The 18,210-nt window shown below is 42.7% G+C and overlaps 1 protein-coding gene across 2 annotated transcripts in view; it reads right to left on the bottom strand.

Moving 5' to 3' along the window:
* The window catches only part of SLC9A9 (solute carrier family 9 member A9), a 719,922-nt gene that overhangs the window by 132,265 nt on the left and 569,447 nt on the right, over window positions 1–18,210 (bottom strand). For both annotated transcript variants that reach the window (XM_067033615.1, XM_067033614.1), the window contains one exon: window positions 2,186–2,240. In XM_067033615.1, coding sequence (XP_066889716.1) covers window positions 2,186–2,240 — 55 coding nt within the window. The remainder of the gene's footprint in view (window positions 1–2,185; window positions 2,241–18,210) is intronic.

The following is an 18,210-nucleotide window of genomic DNA, read 5'->3' as shown; positions in this document are numbered from 1 at the left end:
TACTTCTGGCCTGAGTCCACCATTTCCTGTACTTGACATTGAACATAAGAATTATTCCAAGGGTGGAAAAAACCTTTTTCTGAAACGTAGTTACCTCGGTAGTCAACCATCATGAATAAGAACACTTCCAGGACACTTTTTAAAAACAATAGCAGCAGAAGATCAGCAGGAACCATGTAAATTATACCAAGGTTAGTTAGATGACTCTTTATGTGTCCTCTACAGGAAGCGCCAAGTGAGAAATTGTGGCCTGTGAAGTTCTGTACAGCTTGAGGACAGAGTATAATTTTCCCCTCTAATTATAGTAATTTAGTATATTACGGGTTATCATTTCCTCCCCCCCCCTTTGGTTACCAGAAACCTTACTTGTGGTTCAACTGTAGCAAGTACATAGGACCTTATGATCTACTTATTCATGATTCTTTTTACTCCTCTGGTTTTGTTCCTGCTTTCATTAATTTTTTTAACTGAGTTTTAAAGTTCTTAAAAAAATATTTTACTATTATTTTATCATATGTGGTGGTGTAAGCTGCTTCATCAAATCCTTCATGAGATAATATGGTTTTAATGAAATTAATTAAGTTAGGCAGTTTTCATAAATATAATTCTAACGACTTGGAGAAGTAGACATTATTATCATGCACATTTTACAGTTAGGAAAATTGCGATTCAAAGACGTAAAAAACTTGCCCAAGATCCAAATACCACGTAGTTTTCACTGTACTACGTTGTACTATCTCATTTCTCTAATAACAACCACAACAAAATATTTTCTACTGGTTTAAGTACCTTCGGGTCAGAGTAATTACTAAATTGACAATGGTATGAATGAGCTAGAATAAAGTACATTTAAATTACAAAAGGAAAAAGCTAAGCTAGCAGGTAACCTTACTAATAAGTATATGTAATTGTAAAATATTAGGCAGTTAGAGGAAGACGAAGAATTTTCTTTGATGAATTTTCTTATTCTATCACTTTTCTTTTAAAGAAAAAGACATGAGGACAAAATTTAGATAAAAGTTCTACTTGAAAGTAGGAGAATGGATTAGTTGATCTATATGAGATAAAATGCTTTGTGAAAATCCGTCCCACCAGCCCTTCCTAAGGACCCAGTACAGCCCACCAGTGTAAGGAGGTGGACGGGCTTCGATGCCCTTTCGAAGGTCACCACCCTGGCCCTAATCCCAGTACGCTGACACCCTGCTGGGCTCAGTCCTGCGGTTAAGTGTCTTTCCCGGGCAATAAAGTCTGTGAAAACAGCACCAGCATGGGCTTGGAACACATGTGACAAAACAAATTCAAAGTACGTATGAGCCAGGGTCACTGCCAACTTCATTCTCCAGCCCTTTGTGTAGAGCATAGGATCCTTCCCTCTACGCGAACCAGGAAAGCGGCAGCATCTTGCCTAGCGGCACTCACCAGCTGTGCCTCACTAATGGGACTGCAGGAAAAAAACCCATGAAATAAAAGAGACATGGGTCCTCTGCAGATCCACGTATGATCAGGACACAACTCATGAAGCAGCACCGCTCATTTAAGATGCTATTCTATCCTGTCTGTCTACCTGCAATTTCAGCAAGAGGTGCAACATTTCCCCACAGTTGTTTGCTTTAAGTACTGCATTAAAAATGGCTAAAGCAAAATTGTCAACGACAGGTTTTACTGTGATGTTGGATTCAAGTCCAGAGTTCGCGGAGACTATACTTGCCTTACTCAAGGCGACAGCACGTTGCTCTGAATAATTTTCCCTAAGGATTTTCAGGCTGTGCTTTTGCAGATTTTCAATGTTTCTGTGTTTCTGTATACCTGGACCTGATAAGTGAGCAGTCACGCAGGAGAAGCAGGCCCATCTGTTGTGTGCCCAACATGCATGGGACATGCATCAGATACATTTCACTGAGATGTGGGCGCTAGCAGGTTGCTGGGCAGGGATTTGAACTCCAGGCTGCCCGATTCCAAGAGCTGTGCTCTTCCTTGCTCCTACACTGCAGTTTCCAGGCTTCCTGCAGCCACTAAGAAGGCATGAGTGTATGCTAGTTCTAAGCACTCTAGAGGCTCTGCAAAGGTTATTGACACCCTGAATCCCTGCGTATTGTATAGTCATCTGACTTATTTTATCTGCGGGGCCAGCCCCGTTTAGAATGAGCCTCCTGGCTGTGCTCTGTGCTTTGCTCCTTTGACTTGCCTGGTGTGAAGAGGGCTCTTCCTCCTTCTGGTCCTCATCCAGGTCCACACCAACCCTGTTAACGAGAACGGAGAACCGGTAAGGGCCTTGCTGCAGACGAGATGAGACCATCTCTTGTGTCAGATCACCTGAACCAAAGACAATATGAATCAGAGGAAAGGTGTGGCAGAAAACCCTCCTACCTCTCCCTGAATCAAAAGAACTTCACATAGATTTATGGCAAGAGGAGAACCTGTACAGCTGGGCCTCTGCACAGCTGGTGAGATCGGGCACCAACAGCTGTTCCCTGGTGCTGTCTCTCCCAGCAAGGGCAGAAGCCTGAGAACCGGGGATAGGAGCGCTCAGGAAAAGACCTCCATGGCCCCCGAAACAGGGATCTTAGAAGGAAGGCCACCGGCTCCTCCTGCAGGACTCACTGACAAAACTGTTCTGGGAATATGGCGGCCCAGGCTGGAGCAGGCTCCCCAAGACAGAGAAAAAACAGATCCTTTGTCCAGATGCACATGGAGGCTTGCAGTAGGGAGCGTCCAGGTTTGTGGGGCCTGAGACTTATACACTTTGGGGGGGTCTCTTTAAGCAAATTAATACAAAAATACAAATAGAAAATTAGGAATGGGGGGCTTCCCTGGTGGCGCAGTGGTTGAGAGTCCGCCTGCCGACGCAGGGGACGCGGGTTCGTGCCCCGGTCCGGGAGGATCCCACGTGCCGCGGAGCGGCCGGGCCCGTGAGCCGTGGCCGCTGAGCCTGCGCGTCCGGAGCCTGTGCTCCGCAACGGGAGAGGCCACAGCAGTCAGAGGCCCGCGTACCGCAAAGAAAAAAAAAAAAAAAAAAAAAAATTAGGGATGAATGTGACTCTTTAAAGAGAAAGAGAAAATAACTGATAACACATTTCATAATTTTAAAATCTGGCAAATGCAACAGACATCTCAACATCTATAAAATACATAATATCCTAATTAACTTACTGCCCGACATCCCTCTAAAATAACTTTTTCCTCCTAAGTTTTGCTTGCATACTTTGTTACTCTCTTTATATGATATAATGATTTTGTATAAGAGAGAATAGGAGGACAAGGCAGTCTCTCCTTTAGTAAGAGCCATCACAATTATTAATAATTGGGAGGCATTAAAACATGGTTCCTTATGCACACAGGCACGCTTGCTGTGTGCAGTACTGCTAAAGGTTTATACCCCCAAAAGACAAAATTTCTGATAAATTTCACTTCATGCAATTCTCATCAACAATACCCAGTATGCTTATCATGTATATGCTGCATCACTGAATGTACGTATTCCTGAATTTCCGTTTTGACAGGGCATCGATGAAAACAGAACCCTCCACTTTGAATTGTACACATCTCATGACTGGAAGAATTTTCCACAGACTGGCTTCTGGCTCAGTGCATTTGAAGCCTTGTTTTTCCTCCACTACCCCCAGACTTGTGAAGCCAGGCGCCACAGGACATGTTCATCTTCCATCCAGCCTCGTGACATGCTTCCTGTAAGCCATCGCTGCAGGAGGCTGGCCAGCAGTGACTTGCCCTTGCACAGAAGTGACTGCAGACCACACAGCCTCGTCCCACTAAATACACACTAAGTGCGCTCCCAATTCAACTTCCCCTTGGTCGGACGGACCCCACAGCTGCCCGGGGCCACTCCAGAGCCATCTGACCAGGCGAGAAGCATGACGCAGGGGAGACTGTAGTACATAAGAAACAGTGATCAAACCCAACCGTGGTTAAAATATATTCCTTTTGCAAATCTTACGAAAACACAGGACCATGGGAACACAGTGCTGGGGTTCTTCCCAGGGCCTTGGAAGGGCCAGGGCATGTGAGGGCCTGAAGCTTGAACTTCCTCTGCTCCAGAGAGCCGGCCTCTGCCTGTGGTGGGTGGCCTGGGGGTGCAGCCCAGGGCCTCAGCCACCTGGCTGGGGCTCCGCCAGAGCCTTTCCTGAGAACGTCACAATTTCTAGAGCTTTAGAGTCTTTCCTTCCACTCCGGCCCCTCTAAACACTTCTGCAGTGCCCTTGTTCTGGTCCCTAGGTGGTGGGGAGGGGAGGCAGGTTAGAAGCTACCAGGCCTGCAGATGTGTTAGTCTGTGAAAGGAAAACCACAGTGGAGAGGTGGCTGGTTTAAAATACCTCTGACTCTTCAAAAATTAGTGTCCTCTGGGCATGAATAGCCCCTTTTCTCTAACCCAGAGGGTGAAATGGGTGGCTATTTATTGTGTGCTGAAACTTCTGGCCTTCAGGTTAACTAGAAAGAGCCTCTGGTGGGGACTAACCTTTGATTTTCTTAGAGTAGAAAGAGCTATTTGATCTATTTCGTTGAAGTTGGAGGGAGAGAAGGACAGGAAGTGGTGGGGGGAAGGGGGTCAGGAGGGAAAAAGGAGGAGGGGGGAGGAAAGAGAAGGACAGAGAATGGAGGGGAGTTAAGGCCCAGCCTCTCAAGGTGGGTCTAGACAGTGACCTTGGGGTAGGGGTGGCCTGAGTCCAACCTCTAGGAACAGTGGGGTCCCAGTTGGAGGCACCCTGGCCCCCTTTCTCGTGGAGCTGGGCCGCCTTCAAGCCTGTGGTGGATCTGAGCTCTCTGGCGGATGCTGGGAGCCCCTAGGAGCCTTTATTACTGGGCCCTAACCCCTTTCCCAACACCAGGAGCTACAGGCACCCATGCAGGCTGTGAATTGAACTGAGGGTCCTGAAGTTCCCACTGCTGCATTTGTTTAGGGCTTTTTTTTTTTTTAGTTCTCTGTCTAGAAAACTGGAGAGAACAGAGATCAAATTTCACAACAAACCCAACATTTAAAGTTTGAGGCAGCACTGAGGCCTTCCTCCCCAGCAGCAGTCACAGCAGACATTTCTAATTTCAATTATTCTAGAAGCCAGGTGGAGCGGAGGAACGATAGCAGTGGATTAAGTGTTTCGGTTTTATGTGGGACTCGCTGAAAAGCATCTCAGGGGCCCGAGAGATGGGCTGTTTTCCTCGAAGCAAGAATACATCTCCTCCCTCCTCCTGTTTCAGGGAAGCTCAGCGTTGGCTCCTGGGGCCAGGCCTGCAGCCCTCTTGCCTAGAGCAGACTAATCATCTCAAGAGGCTTGAGGAAAGAGAGACTCCGTGTGAGTTATTCCCTCCTGAGGCAGCTGGTGAGGAACAAAGCAGATGTGGTCCCTGCCCTCACAGGGCATACGGTTAGGTACGTTTAATTAGAAAAAATCTGAAGTTTCTTACATTTTTTTTGGTTTTATGTTTTAAATTAATTTTAATTGGAGTATAGTTGCTTTACAATGCTGTGCTAGTTTCTACTGTACAGCAAAGTGAATCAGCCAGCCATACATATACACATATCCCCTCCCTTTTGGATTTTCTTCCCATTTAAGTCACCAAAGGGCATTAAGTAGAGTGCCCTGTGCTATACAGTAAGTTCTCATTAGTTATCTACTTTATACATAGTATCAATAGTGTATATGTGTCAATCCCAATCTCCCAATTCCTCCTACCCCCGCTTCCTCCCTTAACCCCTTGGTATCCATACATTTGTTCTCTATGCTATTATAATTGAGACGCTATGAAGGAAAGGCACCTAAGTATGATGCCTTCTTTCTCTTATGATTTTGCCTCCTTTTCACAGCAATCTTGCTAAAATATATTACCTGGTCCCCCGCTTCCTTGAACAGAGGGTGATGGGGCTTCTCGGAACTTTACTGGAGGTCTCAGTATTGCCACTGGCCCCATAAAATCTAACACTCACTTGTTATCATGATTTCCAAGAGGTATGTGAACCTCTTTATGCCCATATTAAATGGTCCTTGGCTACTATTCTTTTTCTTTTTGAAATTCTTGTATCTGCCATTTAGATTGCCTTATTTCCTACCTGCAACAATATGTTAGAATATTGTCTCTATGCTTGCCCCTCTTTTTTTTTTTTTAACACCTTTATTGGAGTATAGTTGCTTTACAATGGTGTGTTAGTTTCTGCTGTATAAAAAAGTGAATCAGCTATACGTATACATATATCCCCATATCTCCTCCCTCTTGCATCTCAGTCCCACCCTCCCTATCCCACCCCTCTAGGTGGTCACAAAGCACAGAGGTGAACTCCCTGTGCTATGCAGCAGCTTCCCACTAGCTATCTATTTTACATTTGGTGGTGTGTATATGTCCCTGCCACTCTCTCACATCGTCCCAGCTTACCCTTCCCCCTCCTTGTGTCCTCAGGTCCATTCTTTATGTCTGTGTCTTTATTTCTGTCCTGCCCCTAGGTTCCTCAGAGCCATGTTTTGTTTTTTTTTTCAGGTTCCATATAGATGTGTTAGCATACAGTATTTGTTTTTCTCTTTCTGATTTACTTCACTCTGTATGACAGACTCTAGGTCCATCCACCTCACTGCAAATAACTCAATTTCATTTCTTTTAATGGCTGAGTAATATTCCATTGTATATATGTGCCACATCTTCTTTATCCATTCATCTGTTGATGGACACTTAGGTTGCTTCCATGTCCTGGCTATTGTAAATAGAGCTGCAATGAATGTTGTGGTACATGACTCTTTTTGAATTATGGTTTTCTCAGGGAATATGCCTGAGATATTGGGATTGCTGGGTCATATGGTAGTTCTATTTTTAGTTTTTCAAGTAACCTCCATACTGTTCTCTAGAGTGGCTGTATCAATGTACATTCCCACCAACAGTGCAAGAGGGTTCCCTTTTCTCCACACCCTCTCCAGCATTTATTGTTTCTAGATTTTTTGATGATGGCCATTCTGACCAGTGTGAGATGATATCTCATTGTAGTTTTGATTTGCATTTCTCTAATAATTAATGATGTTGAGCATTCTTTCATGTGTCTGTTGGCAATCTGTATATCTTCTTTGGAGAAATGTCTATTTAGGTCTTCTGCTCATTTTTGGGTTGTCACCCCCTACTTTTTAATTTAGTGTGGGACCGATAGCCTGAGAGTCAAATTTAGTACATTTTTTTTTCTTTTCAAGTTTATAATACACACACACACACATACGTAACAAAATAATACAACTGAAACATGACAGAAGGACTTATAAGAAAACACAGTAGTGTCCTGCCACACCCTGCACACCCACAGACCGACTCCCCTCCTCTGAGAGCAATTTTCTGCCTTTTCTCCATTGTGATGTATAAACTGGCTTCAGCATGCGTGGCACGTTCACACAGCATCCCCGGGGTTAAGCAAACACGCCAGCTGCGTCTGTATCTCTTACTCTCCTCTTCCAGAAAGCAAGTCAGAGTGTGAAAGTAACCCCCTAAAGGGTTAACCTTGAATCCACTCACTTTTATGCATAAGAGATCATTTACACACTGTGGGTTCTTGAGAGATTATTAGAAAGAAGACACAATGAACCCTGGCATGTGGCACCACAGGTATATACATACAGCACCTCCCAAGGTGAGATCACAGGTGTATGGGATGAAGTGCACCCTCCTTAGGTGTCATCCAAGCCCCTTCAGCACCTTCCCCACAGCCTCGTACCACCGTTTCTGTTCATCTGATCTAGACGCAGTGTTCCAGGGCTGGTAAGTGGACCCGTCCTTGTTTCTGAGCCTCAGAACCCAGTTGGGCCCCTGAGCTCTGGTCCTGCCTGGATCAGTGCCTCTTCCATCGACTGAATCCCCTCTCTCCAAACTCTAGCTGGTGGTTGGGCCGCGCTGGCCATCACTGGCCATCTGTGATGCCCCGCCTCCTTTCCTGAACTTCCCTCTCCTGCCCTTCCTCTTCTGATCGCCACCGTGGACCATCCATTTTGTTGCCCTAACTTGGTTCAGATGCCCCATCACTTAAAGTGTTCACTGACTGGGATGGCAAGTAGCCATACACGTACTTCGACTCCGTTGTCTGCTTCCCAACAGAACCCCTTCCAGGGTGTCTGTGATTGTCCTGCTGTGTCCCTGGCCCACCCTGTGTTCCCCTCTTTGGTGCCAGCCAGCCAGCCGAGTGGGGCTAGCCAGTGCTCTTCAGGAGATGCCAGCCCTGGCTGGAATCCCAGGACTCAGGATCCCCCTGTGGTTGTTGAGGGGTGAGTGAAACCCTGCTGTGAAGAGCCTGTCGCTACTCTGTGACCTGCATCACTCACTGCCTTGGTTTCCTTGTTAGTACAATGGGGATAATGACAGAACCTGCTTCCTATAGTTGTGGCGAGGATGAAATGAGAAAATACTTGTAAAGTGTTAGCTTAGGGCCTGGTACCCATGGAGCTCTCAAGACACATTAGCAGCTATTGTCCATGTTATTATTTTTATTATGATCAGTACTGTTTTTAAAATCAATGGGGGGAGCGAGAAGATGGCGCAAGAGTAAGACGCGGGGATCACCTTCCTCCTCACAGAGAATCAGAAATACATCTACACGTGGAACTGCTCCTATAGAACACCCACCAAACACTGGCAGAAGACCTCAGACCTCCCCAAAGGCAAGAAACTCCCCACGTACCTGGGCTCTTGGCACTCCAGCCAGGTGTCAAGGCTGTGTCTCTGAGGTGGGAGAACTAACCTCAGGACACTGGTCCACAAGAGACCTCGCAGCTCCACGTAATATCAAACGGCAAAAATCTCCCAGAGATCTCCATCTCAACACCAAGACCCAGCTTCACTCAAGGACCAGCAACGAACAGTGCTGGACACCCTATCCCCAACAAAGAGCAAGACAGGTCTACAGCCCCATCCATTAGCAGAGAGGCTGCCTAGAATCACAGTAAGGCTACCGACATTCCCATACACGCCACCAGACGTGGATGCCCACCAGGGAGACGGGATCCAGCCTCATCCACCAGAACAGGGGCACTGGTCCCCCCAACCAGGAAACCTGCTCAACCCACTGAACCAACCTCAGCCACTGGGGACAGCCACCAAAAATAGATAGAAATACGAACCTGCAGCCTGCAAAAGGGAGACCCCAAACACAGTAAGATAAGCAAAATGAGAAGACAGAAAAACACACAGCAGATGAAGGAACAGGATACAAACACACCAGACCTAACAAATGAAGAGGTAATAGCCAGTCTACCTGAAAGAGAATTTAGAATAATGATGGTGAAGATGATGCAAAATCTTGGAAATAGAATAGACAAATTGCAAGAAACAGTTAACAAGGACCTAGAAGAGATAAAGAGGAAGCAAGTAACGATGAGCAACACAATAAATGAAATGAAAAATACTCTAGACGGGATCAGTAGCAGAATAACTGAGGCAGAAGGACGGATAAGTGACCTGGAAGATAAAATAGTGGAAATAACTACTGCAGACCAGAAGAAAGAAAAAAGAATGAAAAGAACTGAGGACAGTCTCAGAGATCTCTGGGACAACATTAAACGCACGAACATTCGAATCATAGGGGTCCCAGAAGAAGAAGAGAAAAAGAAAGGGACTGAGAAAATACTTGAAGAGATTATAGTTGAAAACTTCCCTAATATAGGAAAGGAAATAGTCAACCAAGTCCAGGAAGCACAGTGAGTCCCATACAGGATAAACCCAAGGATAAACACGCCGAGACACATAATAATCAAACTGTCAAAAATTAAATACAAAGAAAACATATTAAAAGCAGCAAGGGAAAAACAACAAATAACACACAAGGGAATCCCCATAAGGCTAACATCTGATCTTTCAGCAGAAACTCTACAAGCCAGAAGGGAGTGGCAGGACATATTTAAAGTGATGAAGGAAAAAAACCTACAACCAAGATTACTCTACCCAGCAAGGATCTCATTCAGATTTGATGGAGAAATTAAAACCTTTACAGACAAGCAAAAGCTGAGAGAGTTCAGCACCACCAAACCACCTTTACAACAAATGCTAAAGGAACTTCTCTAAGCAAGAAACATAAGAGAAGGAAAAGACCTACAAGAACAACCCGAAACAATCAAGTAAATGGTAATAGGAACGCACATATCAATAATTACCTTAAATGTAAATGGATTAAATGCTCCCACCAAAAGACACAGACTGGCTGAATGGATACAAAAACAGGACCCATATATATGCTGTCTACAAGAGACCCACTTCAGACCTAGGGACACCTACAGGCTGAAAGTGAGGGGATGGAAAAAGATATTCCATGCAAATGGAAATCAGAAGAAAGCTGGAGTAGCAATTCTCATATCAGACAAAATAGACTTTAAAATAAAAACTATTACAAGAGACAAAGAAGGACACTACATAATGATCAAAGGATCGATCCATGAAGAAGATATAACAATTGTAAATATTTATGCACCCAACATAGGTGCACCTCAATGCATAAGGCAAATACTAACAGCCATAAAAGGGGAAATTGACAGTAACACAATCATAGTAGGGGACTTTAACACCCCACTGTCACCAATGGACAGATCATCCAAAATGAAAATAAATAAGGAAACACAAGCTTTAAATGATACATTATACAAGATGGATTTACTTGATATTTATAGGACATTCCATCCAAAAACAACAGAATACACATTTTTCTCAAGCGCCCATGGAACATTCTCCAGGATAGATCATATCTTGGGTCACAAATCTAGCCTTGGCAAATTTAAGAAAATTGAAATCATATCAAGTATCTTTTCTGACCACAACGTTATGAGACTAGATATCAATTACAGGAAAAGATCTGTAAAAATACAAACACATGGAGGCTAAACAATACACTACTTAATAACGAAGTGATCACTGAAGAAATCAAAGAGGAAATCAAAAAGTACTTAGAAACAAATGACAATGGAGACACACGACCCAAAACCTATGGGATACAGCAAAAGCAGTTCTAAGAGGGAAGTTTATAGCAATACAATCATACCTTAAGAAACAGGAAGCATCTCGAATAAACAACTTAACTTTGCACCTAAAGCAGTTAGAGAAGGCAGAACAAAAAACCCCCAAATTTAGCAGAAGGAAAGAAATCATAAAGATCAGATCAGAAATTAATGAAAAAGAAATGAAGGAAACAATAGCAAAGATCAATAAAAGTAAAAGCTGGTTCTTCGAGAAGATAAATAAAATTGATAAACTATTAGCCAGACTCATCAAGAAAAAAAGGGAGAAGACTCAAATCAATAGAATTAGAAATGAAAAAGGAGATGTAACAACTGACTCTGCAGAAATACAAAAGATTATTAGAGATTACTACAAGCAACTCTATGCCAATAAACTGGACAACCTGGAGGAAATGGACAACTTCTTAGAAATGCACAACCTGCCAAGACTGAACCAGGAAGAAATAGAAAATATGAACAGACCAATCACAAGCACTGAAATTGAAACTGGGATCAACAATCTTCCAACAAACAAAAGCCCAGGACCAGATGGCTTCACAGGCGAATTCTATCAAACATTTAGAGAAGAGCTAACACCTATCCTTCTCAAACTCTTCCAAAAGATAGCAGAGGGAGGAACACTCCCAAACTCATTCTATGAGGCCACCATCACCCTGATACCAAAACCAGACAAAGACGTCACAAAGAAAGAAAACCACAGGCCAATATCACTGATGAACATAGATGCAAAAATCCTCAACAAAATACTAGCAAACAGAATCCAACAGCACATTAAAAGGATCATACACCATGATCAAGTGGGGTTTATTCCAGGAAGGCAAGGATTCTTCAATATACACAAATCAATCAACGTGATACACCATATCAACAAACTGAAGGAGAAAAACCATATGATCATCTCAATAGATGCAGAGAAAGCTTTTGACAAAATTCAACACCCATTTATGATAAAAACCCTGCAGAAAGTAGGCATAGAGGGAACTTTCCTCAATATAATAAAGGCAATATATGACAAACCCACAGCCAGCATTGTTCTCAATGGTGAAAAACTGAAACCATTTCCACTAAGATCAGGAACAAGAAAAGGTTGCCCACTCTCACCACTCTTATTCAACCTAGTTTTGGAAGTTCTAGCCACAGCAATTAGAGAAAATAAAGAAATAAAAGGAATCCAAATAGGAAAAGAAGAAGTAAAGCTGTCACTGTTTGCAGATGACATGATACTATACATAGAGAATCCTAAGGATGCTACCAGAAAACTACTAGAACTGATCAATGAATTTGGTAAAGTAGCAGGATACAAAATTAATGCACAGAAATCTCTGGCATTCTTATACACTAATGATGAAAAATCTGAAAATGAAATTAAGAAAACACTCCCATTTACCACTGCAACAAAAAGAATAAAATATCTAGGAATAAACCTACCTAAGGAGACAAAAGACTTGTATGCAGAAAACTATAAGACACTGATGAAAGAAATTAAAGATGATACAAATAGGTGGAGAAATATACCATGTTCTTGGATTGGAAGAATCAACATAGTGAAAATGACTCTATTACCCAAAGCAATCTACAGATTCAATGCAATCCCTATCAAATTACCACTGGCATTTTTTACAGAACTAGAACAAAGAATTTCACAATTTGTATGGAAACACAAAAGACCCCGAATAGCCAAAGCAATCTTGAGAACGAAAAATGGAGCTGCAGGAATCAGGCTCCCTGACTTCAGACTATACTACAAGGCCACCGTAATCAAGACAGTGTGGTACTGGCACAAAAACAGAAATATAGATCAATGGAACAGGATAGAAAGCTCAGAGATAAACCCACACACATATGGTCACCTTATCTTTGATAAAGGAGGGAAGGATATACAGTGGAGAAAAGACAGCCTCTTCAATAAGTGGTGCTGGGAAAACTGGACAGCTACCTGTAGAAGTATGAAATTAGAACACTTCCTAACACCATACACAAAAATAAACTCAAAATGGATCAAAGACCTAAATGTAAGGCCAGACACTATCAAACTCTTAGAGGAGAACATAGGCAGAACACTCTATGACATCAATCACAGCAAGATCCTTTTTGACCCATCTCCTAGAGAAATGGAAATAAAAACAAATATAAACAAATGGGATCTAATGAAACTTAAAAGCTTTTGCACAGCAAAGGATACCATAAACAAGACCAAAAGACAACCCTCAGAATGGTAGAAAATATTTGCAAATGAAGCAATGGACAAAGGATTAATATCCAAAATTTATAAGCAACTCATACAGCTCAATAACAAAAAAACAAACAACCCAATCCAAAAATGGGCAGAAGAACTAAATAGACATTTCTCCAAAGAAGATATACAGATAGCCAACAAACACATGAAAGAATGCTCAACATCACTAATCATCAGAGAAATGCAAATCAAAACTACAATGAGATATCATCTCACACCGGCCAGATTGGCCATCATGAAAAACTCTAGAAACAATAAATGCTGGAGAGGGTGTGGAGAAAAGGGAACCCTCTTGCACTGTTGGTTGGAATGTAAAATGATACAGCCACTATGGAGAACAGTATGGAGGTTCCTTAATAAACTACAAATAGAACTACCATATGACCCCGCAATCCCACTACTGGGCATATACCCTGAGAAAACCATAATTCAAAAAGAGTCATGTACCAAAATGTTTATTGCAGCTCTATTTACAATAGCCAGCACATGGAAGCAACCTAAGTGTCCATCAACAGATGAATGGATAAGGAAGATGTGGCACATATATACAATGGAATATTACTCAGCCATAAAAAGAAATGAAACTGAGTTATTTGTAATGAGGTGGATAGACCTGGAATCTGTCATACAGAGTGAAGTAAGTCAGAAGGATAAAAACAAATACCGTTTGCTAACACATATATATGGAATCTAAAAAACAAAAATGTCATGAAGAGATTAGTGGTAGGATGGGAATAAAACACAGACCTACTAGAGCATGGACTTGAGGATATGGGGAGGGGGAAGGGTAAGCTGTGACGAGGTGAGAGAGTGGCAGGGACATATACACCCTACCAAATGTAAAGTAGATAGCTAGTGGGAAGCTGCAGCATAGCACAGGGAGTTCACCTCTGTGCTGTGTGACCACCTAGAGGGGTGGGATAGGGAGGGTGGGAGGGAGGGTGACACAAGAGGGAAGAGTTATGGGAACATATGTATATGTATAACTGATTCACTTTGTTGTAAAGGAGAAACTAACACACTATTGTAAAACAGTTATACTCCAATAAAGATGTTAAAAAATAAATAAATAAATAAATAAAATCAAGGGGGCCAGAGCTCAGTACTGCCATGCTCACTGCTCAACCCTTCTAGTCCCTGGTTCTGCACTGGGCAGCCTTTGGGTATAAACTAACAGTTACAGCTGAGTCATAGGGAGTGGCCAGTGCACAGCAGGAATTTCCAGTTTCACAGTAAAACATCATTTCTATTTACAGAGGGCCAAGCTTCCCAGATTGGAATTCACTTACAATTTACTGCTAGGCTAGGGAGGTAAGAGGGCAACAAAGAAGGAAAGGAAGGTGTCTAGAGAGCAAGGGGAAGGAAGGAAAGCGTAGAACTGAGCAGAAAGAGAGCAAAGAGAAGGCAGGTGCAAAGGAAACAGTATCTTACTATAAAGAATAGGTACAGGTGGTGGATAAATAACCACAAAGGTGCGTGCAACTTTAGAAAGGGAAGCCAAGGGTGGGTGGAGGAACAGCGGCACAGCCCAGGAAAATCTCTAAAAGCATAGAGAACTGAAGAGCCAGTAAAGGACTGAAAAGCAATTAAAGAGCCTGGTTAAAATTTTATACCATGTTTTGCATTTTTGATGTACCTTTTAATTTTAAACAAGTCGAGGGCCGCCTCTGTGGCATTCAGATGAAAATGAAAACGAGCCTTGCACATATTTCCACCTGCGCCGTCCAACGCCTCACTCTGGGTTCCTCATTTATGGCGAGCAGCGGGCGCCGTTTTCAGAGCCAAACACAACCCTGTGCACCATCGTGCACCTCCCCTCCCATGGCCCCTCCATTCTTTGGTGAGTTTTATTGGACATATTAAAGTCTCAGGATGCTCCCGTAACCAACCACAGCAAAAAGAACGCTCCAAAGTTGGGTTTTTTCATAGAGGGGAAGCAAGGTAAGTAACTAACAAATGGCTCGCTTTTCCCACTAGAGCCAACAAAATCCGTTCTGATCCTTATCACTTAGCACCTCCGGAAAGGCAGTGAAATATTACCAGGGTTTAGTCTCGTTGTGTGAATTCCAATAGTCTACGTTCACGTTTGGTTCTTTTTGACCCCCACTGACAGGGGCCAGGTGGTGAGGGAGGAGAAACCATTTCCTCTAAGAACTGTATTTGATGGCTAAATGTAAAAAATGATATTTTCAGCAAGGGAAGAGCGACTGAATATTGAGTGCAGTAAATACAGCAGGACAATGGAGGAGTCTGAAAGACACCTGCTGAGGTTTGCAGACTATTGTGTAGCCATGAGAACATCCCACAGGGGCCCAAATCCGATACTTCACCCCATTTTCAACCTACGTTATTTGAATAAATATTAGTGGGGCTTGTGTATGACCCAAATCAATCTAATATAATCACTCAAATATTTTAAATTTATTTTGGGGAATTAAGAAAATGGACTAACGTAATTGGAAAGACTCACCTCAGTTCATTTTGTAGTTTGGGCGTGGCACAGCAGTTAGATGAGTTAGGAGCCTGCAGCCAGGCTGTATGGGTTCAAATCTCACTTCTATGATTTACTACACTTGTAACTTTGGGACAAATTGCTTAATCTCTCTAAACCTGAGCTTTCTCAATTGTAAATGGGGATATGTATATATTAATGTAGGGGTTATTACAAGGATAAAATGAGTTAATACATATGAAGTGTGTAAAATATTGGCGGCCACTTAGGAAACACTCATGAAACATTAACCGATATTCTTGGTGTTATTAGCAAGAAATTGATGTACCCTAAATTGAGTGGTAAATAGGTTAAAGCCAAGAGCAGATTGTCTACAAATGATAGATGCTAAGCTATAAAGATCAATGACAGGATTCCTGCCATCAATGATTCCAGATCTAACGGCAAAGGCAGACATTGGAAGCAAAGAACTAGAGTACAGTGAGGTAGGCATTGTACACAGAATTACTGGAACACACAAACAAAGAGCCCAACCAAGATGGGTTGTGGAGGGATTGGGCACATTTCAAAGAGGAGCTGGGTAAAAAAAAAAAAAAAAAAAAAATCATCCCCAATCCATATTCCACAGCCAGGTTAATGAACTTTCATTCTTTGTACACTGCAATATAAGTTGAGGAGGAGTGTAATTCAACTAACTAGTTGGATATTAGTTGGAGTTTAGAATAATACTAAAATTTAAATAGCTTCATCAAGTTAAAACAACAACAACAACAAAAACCCCCAAAAAACAGAGGAGCTGGGTATTGAAAAGGGAGTATAGTGTATGTGCTTGACATTAAGATTTGATTGCTGAGGCATCCATTTCTAAAGACATCCATCTTCTATAAACACATTGCCTGGTATATGATACAGTTCGTAGCATAACAACCAGACTAGGAATTAAGCTGCCCCACCCATAAAGTTCCCTCTTTCAGAAAGCCCTGGGTAGCCCAGATGACTGACTGCTTGAGGGACCCAGGTTCTCCTTTCCCAACCTCGAATTCCTACTCTTCTGCTTTAAATTAACCAATAAAGAGTGAGCACCCAAAAACCTAGACCAGACCTAACCACCCTCAGACCTAATAAAATAAAGGCAGAGCCCCAGGTCCATTCTCTCTCCCCCCACCCCACGATCTTGTTGTGTGGCCTCAGGGGTGCTGAGTACACCCTGTGAGCAATGAAACTTGTTCCTGAAAGTTCCCTGATGGTTTTTGGAAGTGTGTCATGCAATCGTAACAGAAACCACAAGGGCTGGTCCAGCCTAAACACTGGCCCCAGTGGGAGAAGTGTCTGCGGGGGCCTCTCTACGGGGAATATGGGCCAATGAGTGCCTCAGGCATTCCTAACTCAGACCATCACTGTCAATAGACTGGGACCCACACCACAGGAGGATTTCGTGAAAGAGAGGTTGGGAGAGCCTACTCCAGGCTGAGGGCACAGCATGGGCAAAAGGGCTAGAAATTTAAAAGAACAAAGTAGACTTAGGACATGGTAAATAATTGTGTGAGTAGATTGGGAGGGCTATGCATGTTGAGGTGGGCAGAATTGCTCTGGGTGAGATCAGAAAGTAATTTGAGGCCAAATTATAAAGGATCTTGAATGCTATGCTTATGAGAGTGTTTTTTGTTTTGTTCTGTTTTCCTGTAGGCAGTAGGAGTTGAAATAATTAGATTTATGTTCTAGAAAAACAACTGCTGGCAAAATTGTGATATTAAGAAACTGGAGGCATGGAAGTCATTTAGTAGACGACTGCAAGAGTCCAGCCAAGAGTCTAAGCTAAGACACTGGTGGTGGAAAAGAGATGGATTTGAGAGACGTGTACATGGAGGGGCGGGGTGGTGGTGGTGGTGGTGGTACGTGATGGACTGACTGTGGAGGGAAGGAGAGGAAACTACCGAGATGATTCTGAGTTTTTAACTCAGCACACCTGAATAGTTCACCTGCCATTAACCATATACGGGGGGCGTATGTGTGGATTTTCTTTCTTTCTTTTTTTATAAAATTTTTATTGGAGTATAGTTGACTTAAAATGTTGTGTTAGTTTCAGGTGTACAGCAAAGTGAATCATGTATATATATATATATATATATATATATATATATATATATATATATCTCCATTCTTTATCAGGTTCTTTTCCCATATAGGTTATTACAGAGCATTGAGTCGAGTTCCCTGTGGTACACAGTAGGTCCTTATTAGTTATCTATTTTATATACAGTAGTGGGTATATGTTAATCCCAATCTCCTAATTTAACACCTCCTCCCATACTTCCCCAAGGTCAGCCCGCTACATTCTTATCAGCTCCAGAAAAGTAGCCCCTCCTCCTTAAGAGTTTTAGCTATTTGCTTGTCTGAAGTGGAGGTTGAGACTAAATGGTAAAATCCAAGGAATAAGGGAGGGAAAATGGGTGTTTCAAGGCCAAGATCAGTGGACTGGGAATGTTCACGGAAGCTGGAGAAGGGTGTATCACAATCAGTATTTGAAGACAGTTTGGACATCTTATTTAAGA

This window comes from Kogia breviceps, chromosome 5 (assembly GCF_026419965.1).
Source record: "Kogia breviceps isolate mKogBre1 chromosome 5, mKogBre1 haplotype 1, whole genome shotgun sequence".
NCBI lineage: Eukaryota > Metazoa > Chordata > Mammalia > Artiodactyla > Physeteridae > Kogia > Kogia breviceps.
This window is presented reverse-complemented; position numbering and strand designations above follow the sequence as displayed.